The 15420-nt window shown below is 38.4% G+C and overlaps 2 protein-coding genes across 10 annotated transcripts in view; one reads left to right on the top strand and one right to left on the bottom strand.

Annotated features, from left to right (window-relative positions):
- Positions 1-228: 228 nt before the first annotated feature.
- Positions 229-8839, top strand: ckba (creatine kinase, brain a). The gene is made up of 8 exons (XM_027022532.3): positions 229-360; positions 1061-1269; positions 2289-2443; positions 2578-2710; positions 3746-3917; positions 7891-8014; positions 8131-8320; positions 8458-8839. The coding sequence occupies exons 2-8, from the start codon at positions 1077-1079 to the stop codon at positions 8634-8636; spliced, it is 1146 nt and encodes a 381-aa protein (XP_026878333.1). The 5' UTR covers positions 229-360; positions 1061-1076; the 3' UTR covers positions 8637-8839.
- Positions 8840-9590: 751 nt separating this feature from the next.
- mark3a (MAP/microtubule affinity-regulating kinase 3a) overlaps positions 9591-15420 on the bottom strand; it is a 25782-nt gene continuing 19952 nt past the window's right edge. Inside the window, exons 12-19 of one of the 9 annotated variants that reach the window (XM_027022258.3) lie at positions 15415-15420; positions 14975-15177; positions 14601-14704; positions 14200-14439; positions 13788-13814; positions 11764-11870; positions 10943-10987; positions 10177-10399 (exon numbers count right to left, since the gene is read on the bottom strand). The exon at positions 15415-15420 is cut by the window's right edge and continues 139 nt beyond it. In XM_027022258.3, coding sequence (XP_026878059.2) covers positions 10311-10399; positions 10943-10987; positions 11764-11870; positions 13788-13814; positions 14200-14439; positions 14601-14704; positions 14975-15177; positions 15415-15420 — 821 coding nt within the window. In that variant the 3' untranslated portion in view covers positions 10177-10310. Of the gene's footprint in view, positions 10400-10942; positions 10988-11093; positions 11871-13787; positions 13903-14199; positions 14440-14600; positions 14705-14974; positions 15178-15414 lie in introns of those variants that run through there. The other 8 variants (XM_027022011.3, XM_027022408.3, XM_027022333.3 and 5 more) reach the window with 8 other exon arrangements.

Here is a 15420-nt window from a genome sequence, read left to right as displayed (position 1 = left end):
CTAGTCTTTATGAGGATAGCAGGTGTACCCATTACTTCATGCAAGATAAGAACTCTATCTGCACGTCTATGGAGAAACACTCATAGCCTGTACTTATGTAATACAGCCTACTGTTTATTTTTCGTTAACCGAAGTGCATGCTACAGTAAATTATTTGTCGTTTACTCCCAGTTCTTCCAATCGAATGAATGGACTACAAATAGTAGCCAATAGGAGTCGCTCTTGCGCACTATAAAGCAAATGTTCCATCACGGACAAATATCGGAAAGTAAAACAACCTTGGGGTACGTGCTCCTGAACCGAAAAAAGGGGAAAAAAGATCTTTTGTCAACCCAGTCTTCGATTATTAGTAGCTCACAGGTAAGACTGTAATTTTCAATGAATGAAAAAGCGTCAGGCGTCACAACTATGCAGAATATTTTTCAATAACACATTGATGGCAATAAAAGTTACAGCTTTTATTCTTACATTTTAACTGTGACAATGACTTGGTTTTGATGTTAACGTGTTCTGTTGAGTGGTTTGTATTTATGTGATCCCACATTGAAATTGTATTTTGTATCCAAGATCGGCGTTGATTCGTTTTCGTAATTAGAAAAGCAACTTTCCGATTCCCTCTTGGCGTTTACAAAAAAGTTTAAGCAGTGATAGCTATCCTACACCTTTCGAACTTGACAAAGACAGTCGTGTACAATCAATTTGTATTTAAACACCACAATTTAGTTTTTAATACCCAGTCAGCTTTTACTATTAGCTAATATCAGTTTCAGATTGTATGTTACAGAAATTTTAATAAGCGTCTATTCCATTACTCCGCCTTCCAAGAGACATTCACTTCAATGGCGCGTCTCTGCTTCTTTCAGATTTTCATTTAGCTAACGTTTCCAGCCTACTGTACTACAAAGTTGTTTCCAATTTAACGAATAAATATTATTAGTTATTCAACAAAACCAAATCCTTGTCTGGATTACCCGATGTTCGACCTTGTATCGAACGGACCTTGGCATCCGTTTCGCGACTTTAGCTATAACTACCTTTTATTATCCCATCCGCGCCACAGTCAGGGAACATCAGCTATGCCTTTCGGGAACACTCACAACCAGCTGAAGATGAAGTACTCCGCTGAAGCGGAGTACCCCGACCTCACAAAGCACAACAACCACATGGCCAAGGCGCTTACCCCTGCCATGTACCAGCGGCTGCGCAGCAAACAGACTCCCAGCGGATTTACGTTGGATGATGTGATTCAGACCGGTGTAGATAACCCAGGTAAAATCGCCGAAGCAGCGTTTGTTACCCCTAAATCAGTCTGTTCGCCATTCTGGGTGCTATTTGAAGATTATAATTAACATTAGATAGCGTCATCGGTAGTGGCTTTACTTCATTAACCAATCCTAAATGTACCAGTGTCCACGATAGTTAATGCTAACATATTTAGATTTTCGTTGTAGAAATAAAACTAGTTTTAATGGAATGTAATTTTAGTTAAAGGATCGTAATAAGCAGTGCCTGAAAATTGTCAGTGCGCTTTATATAATTTTGTGCTGTTCAGTGACAGTGTTAAATTCTAGTTTCTGCACAGAGGATAATGATAAACACCTAATTGTCCAATAGTCACAGAATATTGCCGGGGAAAACTCGGCTGATATATGATTTTAATTGTTAGAGCCCATTTTAAGAATGAAATAATGGGTTACTCTTCCTGTAAAATGTATTGTATTTGTGTAGCAACCATAAAATGACTACTCTGACCATCAAGCTACTTCCTGCTGAGAATGAGTACCCAGACCTCAGTCAGCACCACAACCATATGTCCAAGGTTCTAACTCTGAAGATGTACAAGAAGCTCTGCGAGCACACCACTTCCAACGGTTTCACCATAGATAGTCATTCGGTCTGGTATAGATAATCCTGGTAAAAGAGCACACACAGGCTGTCAGGGGCCCCAGTGGTTTATATTTTCCTATGGCATCAACTGGGAGTCAGTTTCATAAACAGAAGGGATTTTTAGTGAAGAATCCATGCGTACATTTATATTTTCTACAAAGTAGTTTTAATGTCAAAGACAAATTTATTTATATAGAGCTGTTTACAACAGATCCCTGTGTGTCCAGATCCCTAATGAGCAAGCCAATGTGACTAGAAAGCCAAATAAAATCTGCACTAATTAGTCATTAGTTACTTAGTTTTGTTTGAATGTTGTTTCTTGTATGTTAATGTAGACTTGCCTTGTACATTTCAGATTGTCTCTTGTAAAACCTTTTTTTTTGCATGTCTGGGTAACCTAGGTCACCCTTTTATTATGACTGTGGGCTGCGTGGCTGGAGATGAGGAGACTTATGAGGTGTTTAAAGAGCTTCTGGACCCTGTAATTGAGGACAGACATGGAGGATACAAGCCCACAGACAAACATAAAACTGATCTGAACCCCGCCAACCTTAAGGTATAGAATTTTATGTTGCGTGATAAGTGCTGCAATATATATAGTTGAAAAAAAAAAAACAAGTCTCTGATAGTTCTTTCATTGTAAAGAAAAAGTGTGTATTGCATGTCTCATGTTCACAACTTTCATTGAAGGGTGGGGATGATCTGGATCCTAAATATGTGTTAAGCTCTCGTGTGCGAACTGGCAGGAGCATTCGTGGATTTTGTCTGCCACCACATTGCAGTCGTGGAGAGAGGAGAGCCATTGAAAAACTCTCTGTGGAAGGTACACTTCAGTAGTAAAGCACCATTGCTTGTATACAGTAAGACAGACCTGGATACATGGCACGCTCTAGTGGTGATGGATAAAAATTGGTGAAGTTTTGTAAATCATTAATCCAAGAGGCTTTAATCAATAAATGTCAGAATAGAGACTTGATGTCAGGGTTTATGACTCAAGTCATTTTAAACAGGTCATTTCATATCATACACTTTGTTTGCATGTTTAACTGGAAGTATGGATGCAATGGCCACTGTAGTGATAACTTGTTGTCCTGGTGATGAGTATATGATTGTGTGCCTCCATTTATAGGTCTATAAAATCAAAAGTAAAAATGAACAGTTTAGCAAGGGCCTAGGCCTTTTATTCTACTGCATTTAGTAGCATTCAGGTAGCTGAAAAAACTCAGTTCAGCTTTTGTATGGTATGTATTACATTTACAGCATTTATCTGACACTTATCCAAAGCGACTTACAATTATGACTGAGTACATCTTGAGCAATTGAGGGTTAAAGGCCTTGCTCAGGGGCCCAACATTGGCAACTGGTTGGGGCTTGAACCGACAACCTTCTGATTACAAGTAAAAGTACCTTAACCCACGAGCTAACACTTAATTTTGTTTATTAATTATCACTGCTCTTTTTTATTTATTCCTTTAATCAAAATAAATGTTGAGCAGTGGTGGAGAGCTCTGTTTGCAGATTGAACATATTCAAGTGGGGTCGGGCATTTTATTGATGTGATGCCACAAGCAGAAAAAACAAACAACTTGTAGAATTACATGTTATCACTGAAATGAGAAATGCATCATGTTGATGGGTATTTTATGTTCCTCAGTTTTTCACTTCAAGGACATGAGTATATTTCCACATATCGTGAAGTTTGGTTGTTTACTGTCTCCTTTTAAATGATCATTATATATATTTAAGGAGTCATAGGATAAAATAAAAGTAAAGTAAGCTGGATTACCAAATACAAGTTTTTGTTATATGTACAAGATAAAATATATATTAAATTAAACTTTTTCTCTGAATTTTCTAGCTTTGAGTGCCCTTACTGGAGATCTGAAAGGGAAGTACTATGCTCTGAAGAATATGACCGAAGCAGAGCAGCAGCAGCTCATTGATGACCACTTCCTATTTGACAAGCCAGTATCTCCTCTGCTGCTAGCCTCTGGGATGGCCCGTGATTGGCCTGATGCCAGGGGTATATGGTAAGTGTAATGGCGGACACACTACACTGTTCATATCACTTTGGATTGTTGCATCCCTTATAAAACAGGATGTGTAGTCACATTGATCCAGTAATTTAAGTTCCACATAAGGCCTATTTTATACCTTGCATTAACATGGGTTTCATGTCTGGACACTTTGGCTAGAGTGTGTTTACACTAGGGCTCCAAAAATGAGTATTCTATCAATTACTAAAACAATTAATCAAATAATCAGATGATAAGAAATACTTTTGCTTTATTAAAGAGCAATAGTGAATATACAAAAGATAATATAAGACAGGTCTCTTAAAATGAACTAATTGGTTTCTATTTAAGTAAAATCAACATTTTTATTGCTTAAATTGCATACAGTTTCTATCAAAACTAAACCTAATTTAGTGTATTTAAGTGCCATAATACATTCAGGGTTATATATATTTTTTTCTTTATGAAATGCAGAAACAAATTCATTAATTCACTGCAAAGGGGGGGGGGGTATCCATATTTTTCACATTTTTCAGTATGTGTGGAAAATCCATTCGTGAATGGAGTCGTTAAACATTTTTGATGAAGCTGGTGTAGTAATGCTAAGTGATTGATGAAAATGTAAAACACAAACTCGTTTGGTTTGCACACAAAAATATAAACCAGGTCAAACTAAGTAAATTGCCATTTGCTACTTTCCCTAACCTTTACAGTGCACTTAGGGGCCTCAGTGTTTCTGAAAAGAGTAGCTAACTAGATTTATCGGAATATAGAGCATTTTATTACTTCCCTGGTGTACAAAATGTGATTCCCTAACAGAATATTTGTTCGTTCATTCAGTTCATTCATTCTTTCAACATACGATTTGTATGTTACGTAACTTACTCCAGTCCATTTACTATAATGCCTACTGCATAGATCCCAAAAAATATTTGTCAGATTGACGTCTCTCCCAATAAACATGACGAGAATTTGTTCCGCTACAATTTATCAATCTCGCGTAGTTCGAAGTAGCTACTTTGCTAGCTAATCTTCCATAAAATAGCAGCGGCATCACTGCATGAGGAGCACCCTGCTGTGTTAACCTCTCCTGTCTCTACAGAGACAACCCAAGCGTGATGATACGGGCTGTTCCCACTATGGCTAGGTTTGATGTCTACTTTTAAGTAAACATATTGATCGATATTCTTCACTAGAACCCGCTCGACCTGGCTGCTATGACCTTGCAAATTATTCAAGAAAATGCGCAAAAGTACTTTAAAAAGTCACCTTTGACCTCTTCATACTACCCTCTCCCCCGTGAAAGGTAGAATAGAATATCACTTCGCTTTAACATTTTGGTATGGTAACGCTAGATACCACATTTCTGTTGTTAGCGAGCCTCGTATTTAGCTGAACCCTTTTTGGACTTGACTGATGTTTTGCAGATATTTCGCACAAGGAATATTATTATAGTTTTAGAATACTGATATATAGTTATATGGATATTATGGATTAAGAAGAGATTATCTAGATTTTTAGTAATCGAGTTACTCGACTTTCTCGAGGAATCGTTTCAGCCCTAGTTTACACTTCTCACTAAAATGCGCCCCTAGCGTAATCAGATGAGATCCGATTTTACTCTCCCGTGTAAAAAAAACAACAACACGTACATAATTTCCTTGATACTTCCTACTCTAAACGTGGCTTTTCACCATGATGATGCGTCAAGTATTGGAAGAAATGTACTAAAACAGGCAGTGAATCATCGATCAACAGAGGAGAAACCTTTGTCTTGCTGCTGCTAAAATTTCTGCAGTGGTCAGTGCCACTACTGTCCAGAAGACCTTTTGGACAGGAAAGAGAAGTCAGCATTCAGCAGACATATTTTCAATTATATACATTTATGACAAAAATCCGTCTCTGACCTCCTGTTTTGAAAAGTGTCCTTGAGCATGGGAAAGGAACTATATACAGTTGTGTTCAAAATAATAGCAGTCCAACATGACTAACCAGATCAATCACTGTTTTTGGTAGAAATTATTACTACATGGCAAATAACTTACTAGTAGGTGTAATAGTCATAGAAAACCATCAGACCCAACATACATGATATTCATGCTCCTGAGTTTGTGTAATTTTAATAATTAATTGAAACACGCATGTTCAAAATAATAGCAGTGTGGAGTTCAATTAGTGAGGTCATTCATTCTGTGAAAAACAGATGTCAATCAGGTGGCCCTTATTTAAGGATGAAGCCAACACATGTTGTACATGCATTTCTCTCTGAAAACCTGACAAAAATGGGTTGTTCCAGACGTTCAGAAGAACAGGGTACTTTGATTAAAACGTTGATTTGAGAGGGGAAAACGTATAAAGTAGTGCAGAAAATGATAGGCTGCTCGGCTAAAATGATCTCCACTGCTTTATAATGGAAAGCAAAACCAGAGAGACATGGAAGAAAATGGAAGACTACCATTCGAATGGATTGAAGAATAGCCAGAATGGCAATGACTCAGCCAATGATCAGCTCCAGGGTGATCAAAGACGGTCTGAAGTTACCTGTGAGTACTGTGACAATTAGGAGACACTTGTGTGAAGCTAATCTAATGGCAAGAAGCCCCTGCAATGTCCCACTGTTAAAAAAACAAAACAAAAAAAAAAACACATGCTGAAGAGGTTACAATTTGCCAAAGAACACATGGTCTGGCCTAAAGAGAAATGGAGAAACATTTTGTGGACTGATGAAAGTAAGATTGTTCTTTTTGGATCCAAGGGCCGCAGACAGTTTGTCAGACAACCCCCAAACACTGAATTCAAGCCACAGTACACTCTGAAGACAGTGAAGCATGGTGGTGCAGGCATCATGATATGGGGATGTTTCTCTTACTATAGTGTCAGGCCTATTTATTGCATACCAGGGATCATGGATCAGTTTATATCAAAATACTTGAAGAGGTCATGCTGTCTTATGCTGAAGGGGAAATGCCCTTGAAATAGGTGTTTCAACAAGACAACAACCCCAAACACACCAGTAGGCGAGAAGCATCTTGGTTCCAGACCAACAAAATTAAAGTTATGGAGTGGCCAGCCCAATCCCTGGACTATAATCTGATAGAAAACTTGTGGGGGGACATCAAAAATGCTGTTTCTGAGGCAAAACCAAGAAATGCAGATGGATTGTGGAAAGTTGTGAAATTATCCAGGGCTGGAATACCTGTTCACAGGTGCCAGAATTTGGTTGGCTCCACGCAACACAGATGTGAAGCAGTTCTCAGAAACAGTGGTTATACAACTAAATATTAGTTTAGTGATTCACAGCAATGCTAAATCCTAAAGATATTTCAATTTATACAGTAAATATTTGAGTTTGTGAAGAAAAATGCAGACACTGCCTTTTTTTAACAGCCCAATATTCATTTTTCTTCATTTTCTGTAATTAAAAAATTAATACATTTTTCTTTGTTTTGATTTAGAATATAATGTGCAGTGTTCCCAATGCATGGAAATAAAAACTATTACAAGGATTCTGAGCTTTACTCACATTTTTAAACACACCGCTATTATTTTGAACACAACTGTAGGTAAAAGTGGTGATGACCACTGAAAATGATTCATCAAGTAGTTTGTAATTAGATAACAATGCATTCTGGGGGTGTTTACAGTGCCTTTTTTATGTGGCCAAATATAATCTGATCACCAAAAATGCATGCTAATGCAAGGAGTAAAAAGCCTAATACATACCTGCAGTCCAGAGTTGTGGTAGCAGGCTTTACAGACATTGAAATCATTGTTTCCTAGCTTCACCCTCCCACATTGCAGGTTGGGTGTCATTCATGGTGACTTGGTCATTCCTCTAATGCCAAATCATGTCAGTGATCCAAGTGTCTTACCCTGGTCAGTTTTAAGAAATCACAAGTCTTTTCCTCAAAGTGAACAACTTGCACCTTGCTTTGTAGATTCCACATTTACTCTTTCAATGTCTTATATCCTATGTGACATTTGGCAGGCACAATGACAACAAAACATTCCTGGTGTGGGTGAATGAGGAGGACCACTTGCGTGTCATCTCAATGCAGAAAGGTGGTAACATGAAGGAGGTCTTCACTCGTTTCTGCACGGGCCTTACTAAGGTAGGTAAGACTCAACTATCCAGGTTGAGGCTATTTTAGATTGTTGTGAAATACCAGTCTCTAGGGAACCACACTGTAGATGGTCACATTACTGTTTACTATGCTTATGCTTTCAGATTGAGGAGTTGTTCAAAACCAAGGGACATGAATTCATGTGGAATGAGCACCTTGGATACATCCTTACTTGCCCATCTAACCTGGGTACAGGCCTGCGGGGCGGAGTGCATGTTAAACTTCCAAATCTGAGCAAGCATAGCAAGTTTGAGGAGGTGCTCAAGAGACTACGACTGCAGAAACGTGGAACAGGTAAAACAAACACCAAAGTGACATGCAAGTCCATTACCTGAACATAAATAACTTGTTTAAAGCACAGAATATTTCAACAGGTAGGTTGTTAATAGTAAAACCAATGCTGATAACTGACAGTAATGGCTGTTTATCAGGTGGTGTGGACACTGCTGCAGTGGGTGGCGTGTTTGATATCTCTAATGCTGACCGGCTGGGCTTCTCAGAGGTGGAATTGGTTCAGGTGGTGGTCGATGGAGTCAGGCTCCTGGTGGAGATGGAGAAACGATTGGAAAAAAAACAGTCGATTGATGATCTTATCCCTGCCCAAAAGTGAACCTTGCCAAAGAATCCCACTACCTCACTCTCCCAAAATTGCTGGTTTAATCACCCCCTCACCACATCCCACTCCTGTTATGTGAATGAAAAACTGAAATGTCTCTCCAGTAATGTATGTACAATTTAACACACCATTTCCTGTCACTCATTGAAGATTTCATTATGGTAACATGAGAGAATTAAAAACTCTTTGCCCATGTAGACCTGTTGTCTCTTTGGTAAACTGGCACCAATTATTACAAATATGTTTAAGCAGTAGCTATAATAGTATATTTAGATACATAATTAAGTGTTAGCACTACTAACTGGAATGCTAATGGTCTAAGCATAGCTTTTTAAAAAATTATAAATGTGTATGGCACTCATAGCAGTGTGCTCAACATTTATAAATAAAGACTTTCATCAACCAGATCAAGTTGGGTGGAAGCATTATGATTCAAACTGTAGCCAAGAAATGTCTGACCTTTCTGAGTTAATGGGCTAATAATCAAGAGCATCACTAGGCATTCTGATCTGGATCTAGACAACCAAGTCAAATCAACACCCTCCGTTAAAATAACAAAATGGAGCATCTCCAAACATGCTGAAAACACAAGCTGAGTTTGTGGCAGAAAGGCTGAATGTAGGTTGAAAAGACTAGTTATTCAGCCAAGTCTGCAAGTAGAGTCAGTCAAGTATAGCTGTTTTAATAAAATCCATGTTGGATCTCAATGAACAAGTAGCCCTCAAAATGTGAGAGAACTTAAACAGCAAAACAATACAACACTAATAATTGTAAAACAAAAGTACACACATGGTGGGAATATAGTGAAATAAATAAGGACCTTTTCCCTTAGCATTTACTCCTTTACATAGTGAACCTGGGCTGGCTGGAACATGGTTCATGAATGAGTGCTTTCCATGACAAGATAAGCCAGAGTAAGTAGAACAACAGATTCAAAGAACATGTAAGTAGTTTAAAAGCAGTTTTTACTCTTCAGGGATTCTACATACTCTATACATGTGCAGCTCAAGACACCAAATACTTATATATAAACACTGTCTAGAGAGGAAGAAAAGCAAGCTTCACTTCAAAAGGATTGGGTACTATTTTTAGGCCATGTTGACACTTCCCCCACACCTTTACGGATACTTAGAGCATTGTCAAAGAATGTACAATCTTAACAGAAAAGTTCAAACCAGTTCTCTTACAGTGTTTTGCAACTTTTAACAATATTGACACATAAGAAATTATTGCTTTTAGCAATGTTAAAGTCTATACATTATTTTAAATACATATGGTAAGTGGTTAAAAAAAAAACCCATCTGGAAACTGCTACGTTTAGTGATTGTACAGCTTACATTTTCTATATAGGATTTAACACTTTCATATATTCCTCTATGTAGGTAGATTAAAGACATATTCATAGCTTGAGTTCACTGGCAACTTTGGATGCAATGTTTTTAAAAGCAATGGACGTCCCCGAAATCCTTTTAAAACGAACACCATTAAGTGAGAGGCGGGGCAACTTGCAAACCTCCATCTCCCATTGGACAAGGCTGTCAGCATGGCCATCACCATGAACACAGAGAAGCAGGAAACTTTCACGTTGTTCGTAGTCACAGTTGTTGGTGTCCAGAACCTTGCGGATCTCATTCATGATGGCAGCCGGCTCCATGGCACTGGTGGTGTTCATACTCCAGGTGAAACGGAGAGAGCGGGGTTTCCCGTCTTTTCCATCTTTCCCTTCATCTTTTTGCTGATCCCCAGGTACATGGCGACTGAAAGAACATAGTAAAGAGGGATAATACTGAAGGATGAAAAACACAGAAAAAAGAAAAAAAAATTCAACGGTAGAGGAAGAGTAGTAAACGGTGAACAACAAAAATGTCCACTGAGTTCTTTATCAATTTTAACAAAACACTTGCCAAGTTCCTCTCATTGTACAATAACTGTGTTATGACTACTCAATATGCATAATTTGATATATCATGGGTAAAAACAGTAAATTAAAGTATGCACCATGTTAAGTACATAGAGATTACAACAATCTTGTGACAAAATCTTCCACAAGCAAACAACCACAAGCATTAAAAAGCACTTTGTGATAATAACATACTTGATTATTAGATTTAATATCACATGCAATGAAATTTAACATCAAATGCAAATGATAAAGACCAAAGAGACTACACTTGGTTTTGCCTTTTACATTAGAGCAAGTGCATCACAGGCATAAATGACTATAATACATCAGGTCCGAGACACAGAGACTAGATATTCATGAGCCAAGCTGGAGAAAAAGAGTTTCTGAAACTCCTCACCTTGTGCCCTCAAATCTCCCGCTTCTCTCAAGCTCGGTTGAGACTCTTTTTAAAAAAGAAAAAAACAAAAACAAACAAACAAACAACAAACAAAAAAAAACAGGGAGGAAGGAGAGAGGGAGTACAGAACATTTAGCCAAGTTAGAAAGCATTGGTTAGAGCAGGAAAAAGAAAAAAGTCAAACTAAACAAGATGAAAAAGACAGAACAAGGGGGCAAACTAAAATGTGAAAGGAGCCTCAGTGCATTTTAAACCCAAAGTAACAATGTTAGACATTAGTGGACTCTTCTGGTGATATGGTCATCATTCACCTCAGAATCACTAATGCTAGATGTTCTGTTCACAGAGTGTCTTGTCTAAAGGGGTGATGGCAAAAGAAACTCACTCTCAATGCATACAAATTTACAAAAAATTATATTATATAAGCAGTGACTAAATAAAAAGTGTTGGAGAGTGTGTATATAAAGAGATCTTCCACAGAAATCACAAATCTTTCTCTCAAACACATTCAATCTAAGCAAACAGCAATACAGAGCCACACACTTTTATCCCCTAAAGACAGAATCCCTGTGTCATTTTGTATTTTACTGAGCGTTTACTTTAGATACTCTCAATCTGCATTTTCCTACAACTCCCCTTTTCTAGACCTGTGCACCTGAAACTGCAGTTTCATAAAATAAGAAGTACAAAAGGATGGAATACTAAAAGATGAGGCAGAGTATCTGATGTAGAGCCACATGTTGCCAGATGGTGAAGAATGAAGAGGAGGATGTGTCAGGTCATGATGAGGCAGAGAGAAGAGGAGAAGAGCACAGACTTACTAAGAGTCTTTGGCGCAGGGTTGGAGGGGGCGGAGAGGGTGGGGGGCACAGAGGGTACTGGCCCTGATTTGACGGCAGACTGCCGCTTGTTCGGGTCAAAAGTGACCCTGATGGAGTCAACCAGAGAGTAGGAGAGCAAGGTGAAGAAACATTGAGAGGAAAAAGAGGGAAAGAGACAGACAGAGAGAGAAGACAAAGAAGGAAGAGAAAGAAAAATCAGGAATAGGTAGATAGAAAAGAAAAAGAGGAGCAGGTTGAAATACAGTAGAAACAGCAAGGAGGAACATTTAATCAGTGTTAGCATGTGTGTGCAAGAGGGAATCCCTCCCCCCCCAAAAAAAAAACATTTCCACATGAGGTTATATGACAGACAGAAGAAATGCACGGAGACAGCAACACTGCAAACTGCTCAAGAATTTTAATCTGCCAAGACTGTCAGCACTGGCACTTCCTTGTGTCAATTCTTCCTGGGGACAGGCATATGCCTGTCCCCAGGAAGAATTGACACAAGGAAGTGCCAGTGCTCACAGTGTGTGTGTATATATATATATATATATATATATATATATATATATATATATATATATATATATATATATATATATATATATATATATATATATATATATATATATATATATAAAATCTATCTATCTATCTATCTATCTATCTATCTATCTATCTCTCACAGTAAACCAATGCAATGCTGTGGCTAACCACAGTGTATGCTTCAATATGTAGCATCATATAGTTTGAGTGCATGTTATATTATGATCAAGCCATTTCCCAAATCTTTCATTCCAAACTAATCTGCTACCCTATAAAATAATGAAATAAAAAATAAACATTCCTGACATTCCTGTGAGAGATGAAAAATGGAGTAAATGGGAGAATATAAGGGGCAATGTAAGAAATATCCCAAGGCCTCAGAAATATCTTCTTCTGTGTTTCTACCACTAGATGGCAGTGTATTCTACATTCTACAAGGTCACATTGACCATTCTATCTATCTATCTATCTATCTCACAGTAAACCAATGCAATGCTGTGGCTAACCACAGTGTATGCTTCAATATGTAGCATCATATAGTTTGAGTGCATGTTATATTATGATCAAGCCATTTCCCAAATCTTTCATTCCAAACTAATCTGCTACCCTATAAAATAATGAAATAAAAAATAAACATTCCTGACATTCCTGTGAGAGATGAAAAATGGAGTAAATGGGAGAATATAAGGGGCAATGTAAGAAATATCCCAAGGCCTCAGAAATATCTTCTTCTGTGTTTCTACCACTAGATGGCAGTGTATTCTACATTCTACAAGGTCACATTGACCATTCTTTTTCAAATATGGTGGCATGGATGATGTCCAAAATAACTTAACAAAATAACCCCCCCCATTTGGCTGGAAATTCCTCCCCCACCAAGTCTTAGTCTTAGTACAAGAGTCTCTGATGGAAGAAATGTAGGGATTCGGTGGTACTGCAAACTGCTCGAAAATTTTAATCTTCTAACAAGGGTAGAAATATTCTCACCAGATACTAATCATTTTAGGCCAAAATGCATCATGACAATTAGAGCAATTGAGTGGGTCTAGTTCTGTCTAGCCCTGTCAAAAGCTGCCAACAGTTTAATAGTAAACAGCCAATATAGGCATAATAACTTGATTGCAACTTAAATGAAGATCAATGAAAATTTCATGCTACAACTCATCTTTGTATAAATTTTTAGAATGGCAAATTATTTAGTGCAGGTGCAAGATTCACAGCATGACAGTGAAACATGAGCTGAGTACACCAAGTAGCTCTCAATAAGCAGATAAACTTGATTAGTTGCAATCAGTAGCAGCTGACCGATTTTTGCCAGTCATATTAGCATGCAAGAAAGCTTTAAGGCATGCTTAAATCAACACCACAAGGTAACTGAGCACAACCACAGCAATCAAAGGAAAACGCTAACCACTAAGTGTTAGATGTCCAACTCTTTTAGATGATTAAAAGCCCAGATAGGCTTGAATTCCTACCTTTTGGAAAACCTGAATGACATGTTTCTACAACACAAAAAGATGACAAAACAAAGGAGGAAACATTACACAGATGGATGAAATGGGGGGAAAAAAAAAAACCTTTGGACTTATACTAGGATGTAGAGAACAATGAGTTTAGAATTAGTAAAAACACAAACAAACAAAAAACACACATATATAAAAAACCCAGCAACAACAAAGGAGGAAAAACAATTTTCATTTATTTTTTATCCTGCACTAAAATGGAGTAAAATGTACAACTGCCTGTCTGTCTTGCATCAAGTCTTTATCCACATCTAGGGCATATGTTGTTAATGGCAGAAAATATGTTGCATAAATACATAAAATACATTCATTGACAATGTAAACTATTGTGGTGAAAGGGTTGTGTATGGGCAAGAGTGTTTACCTGCGTGTGAGTTTGGACGTGAGCTTGGTAAGAAGGTTGTTGGCGTTGCCACGGCTGCGGGGCTGCGTGGGTGAGGTTGGCGGGCCATTGTATGTCGCAGTGCGACGCTCCCTGACCTGACCATGGAAGGTGCTGCGGCTTGCAGTGCCTCGTGGGAAGTGCAGTTTATCAGATGTGGCAGCATTGCTGATGCTGTGAGTGGAAGCTCCAGGGTTCCGCTGGTCCGGAGACAAAGACACACTGCAGAAAAAGGAAGAGCTGCAACTTTTTCTCCTTTCATTTATTGGCAATTTCCTACATCATATCATAGAAGTATAGAAGACAAAAATATTTAAAGATATTTCATACCAAAAGACATTTCTGACATGTAGGGAGAGGAGAGACTTCAACCTAAAATGTACCTGTTTTCCTTCCCATTTGGAATAACAGAAAGTCGCTCCACATTAGTTCTGTCACTGCAGACGTATGTATTTCTCCGGGACATTCCTCCAGAGCCAGAGTTATTCTGTGCACAATGAGTAAAATACATCATTAAAACTATCACTTTAAATACAATGCAGCTCTGATAAGTACACACGGATGGAAGCTGGTGGACATACTACACTCACAAACATGTTACACACACACACACACACACACACACACACACACACACACACACACACACACACACACACACACACACACACACACACACACATACACACATACACACACACACACACACACACACACACACACACGATACACAGATACGTTACACACATACACTCACATTGGGAGCAGCAGAGGTGCTTGTCTTGCGATCAGGTATGTCTGCTTTGTTAGGGTTGTTTGCATTGCCCAGTAGTGGGCTGGGGGGGTTGTGCACTGGGGCCTTACGGACTGCTACCCCTCCTTCCTGCTTGACGTCACTTTCTGCCGTGGCAGGGAGAGCCCTTTTAACGTTACTCAACCCTGAGGTAGCAACGCCACCAACTGAGAGGGACACAGAAGGGAGAAAGAGGAGGGAGAGGTCTGTTTTACATATGTTTGTCATGTATGTTCATTTTACAAATGATTTACAAATGTGTCCTGAAATGAAGGCTGACGGAAGTCAACATAATCGTTCATTTCTGCCACATGAAATATACAACTATAATGCATTTTCAAAAACTCCTGTTTGGTCAATGAAATATAATGTGATGTGAATAAAAACTAAATGCAGGGTATCACCTTGAT

Source organism: Electrophorus electricus, chromosome 12, assembly GCF_041902795.1.
Source record: "Electrophorus electricus isolate QZ-2024a chromosome 12, ASM4190279v1, whole genome shotgun sequence".
Lineage (NCBI taxonomy): Eukaryota > Metazoa > Chordata > Actinopteri > Gymnotiformes > Gymnotidae > Electrophorus > Electrophorus electricus.
This window is presented reverse-complemented; position numbering and strand designations above follow the sequence as displayed.

Bases quoted from the DNA above. Each gene is read 5' to 3' on its own strand.
- ckba (XM_027022532.3), top strand. From the start codon at position 1,077: ATGCCTTTCGGGAACACTCACAACCAGCTGAAGATGAAGTACTCCGCT. The intron at 2,444-2,577 runs GTATAGAATTTT...CTTTCATTGAAG, and splicing joins TGAACCCCGCCAACCTTAAG to GGTGGGGATGATCTGGATCC. The intron at 2,711-3,745 runs GTACACTTCAGT...TGAATTTTCTAG, and splicing joins TGAAAAACTCTCTGTGGAAG to CTTTGAGTGCCCTTACTGGA.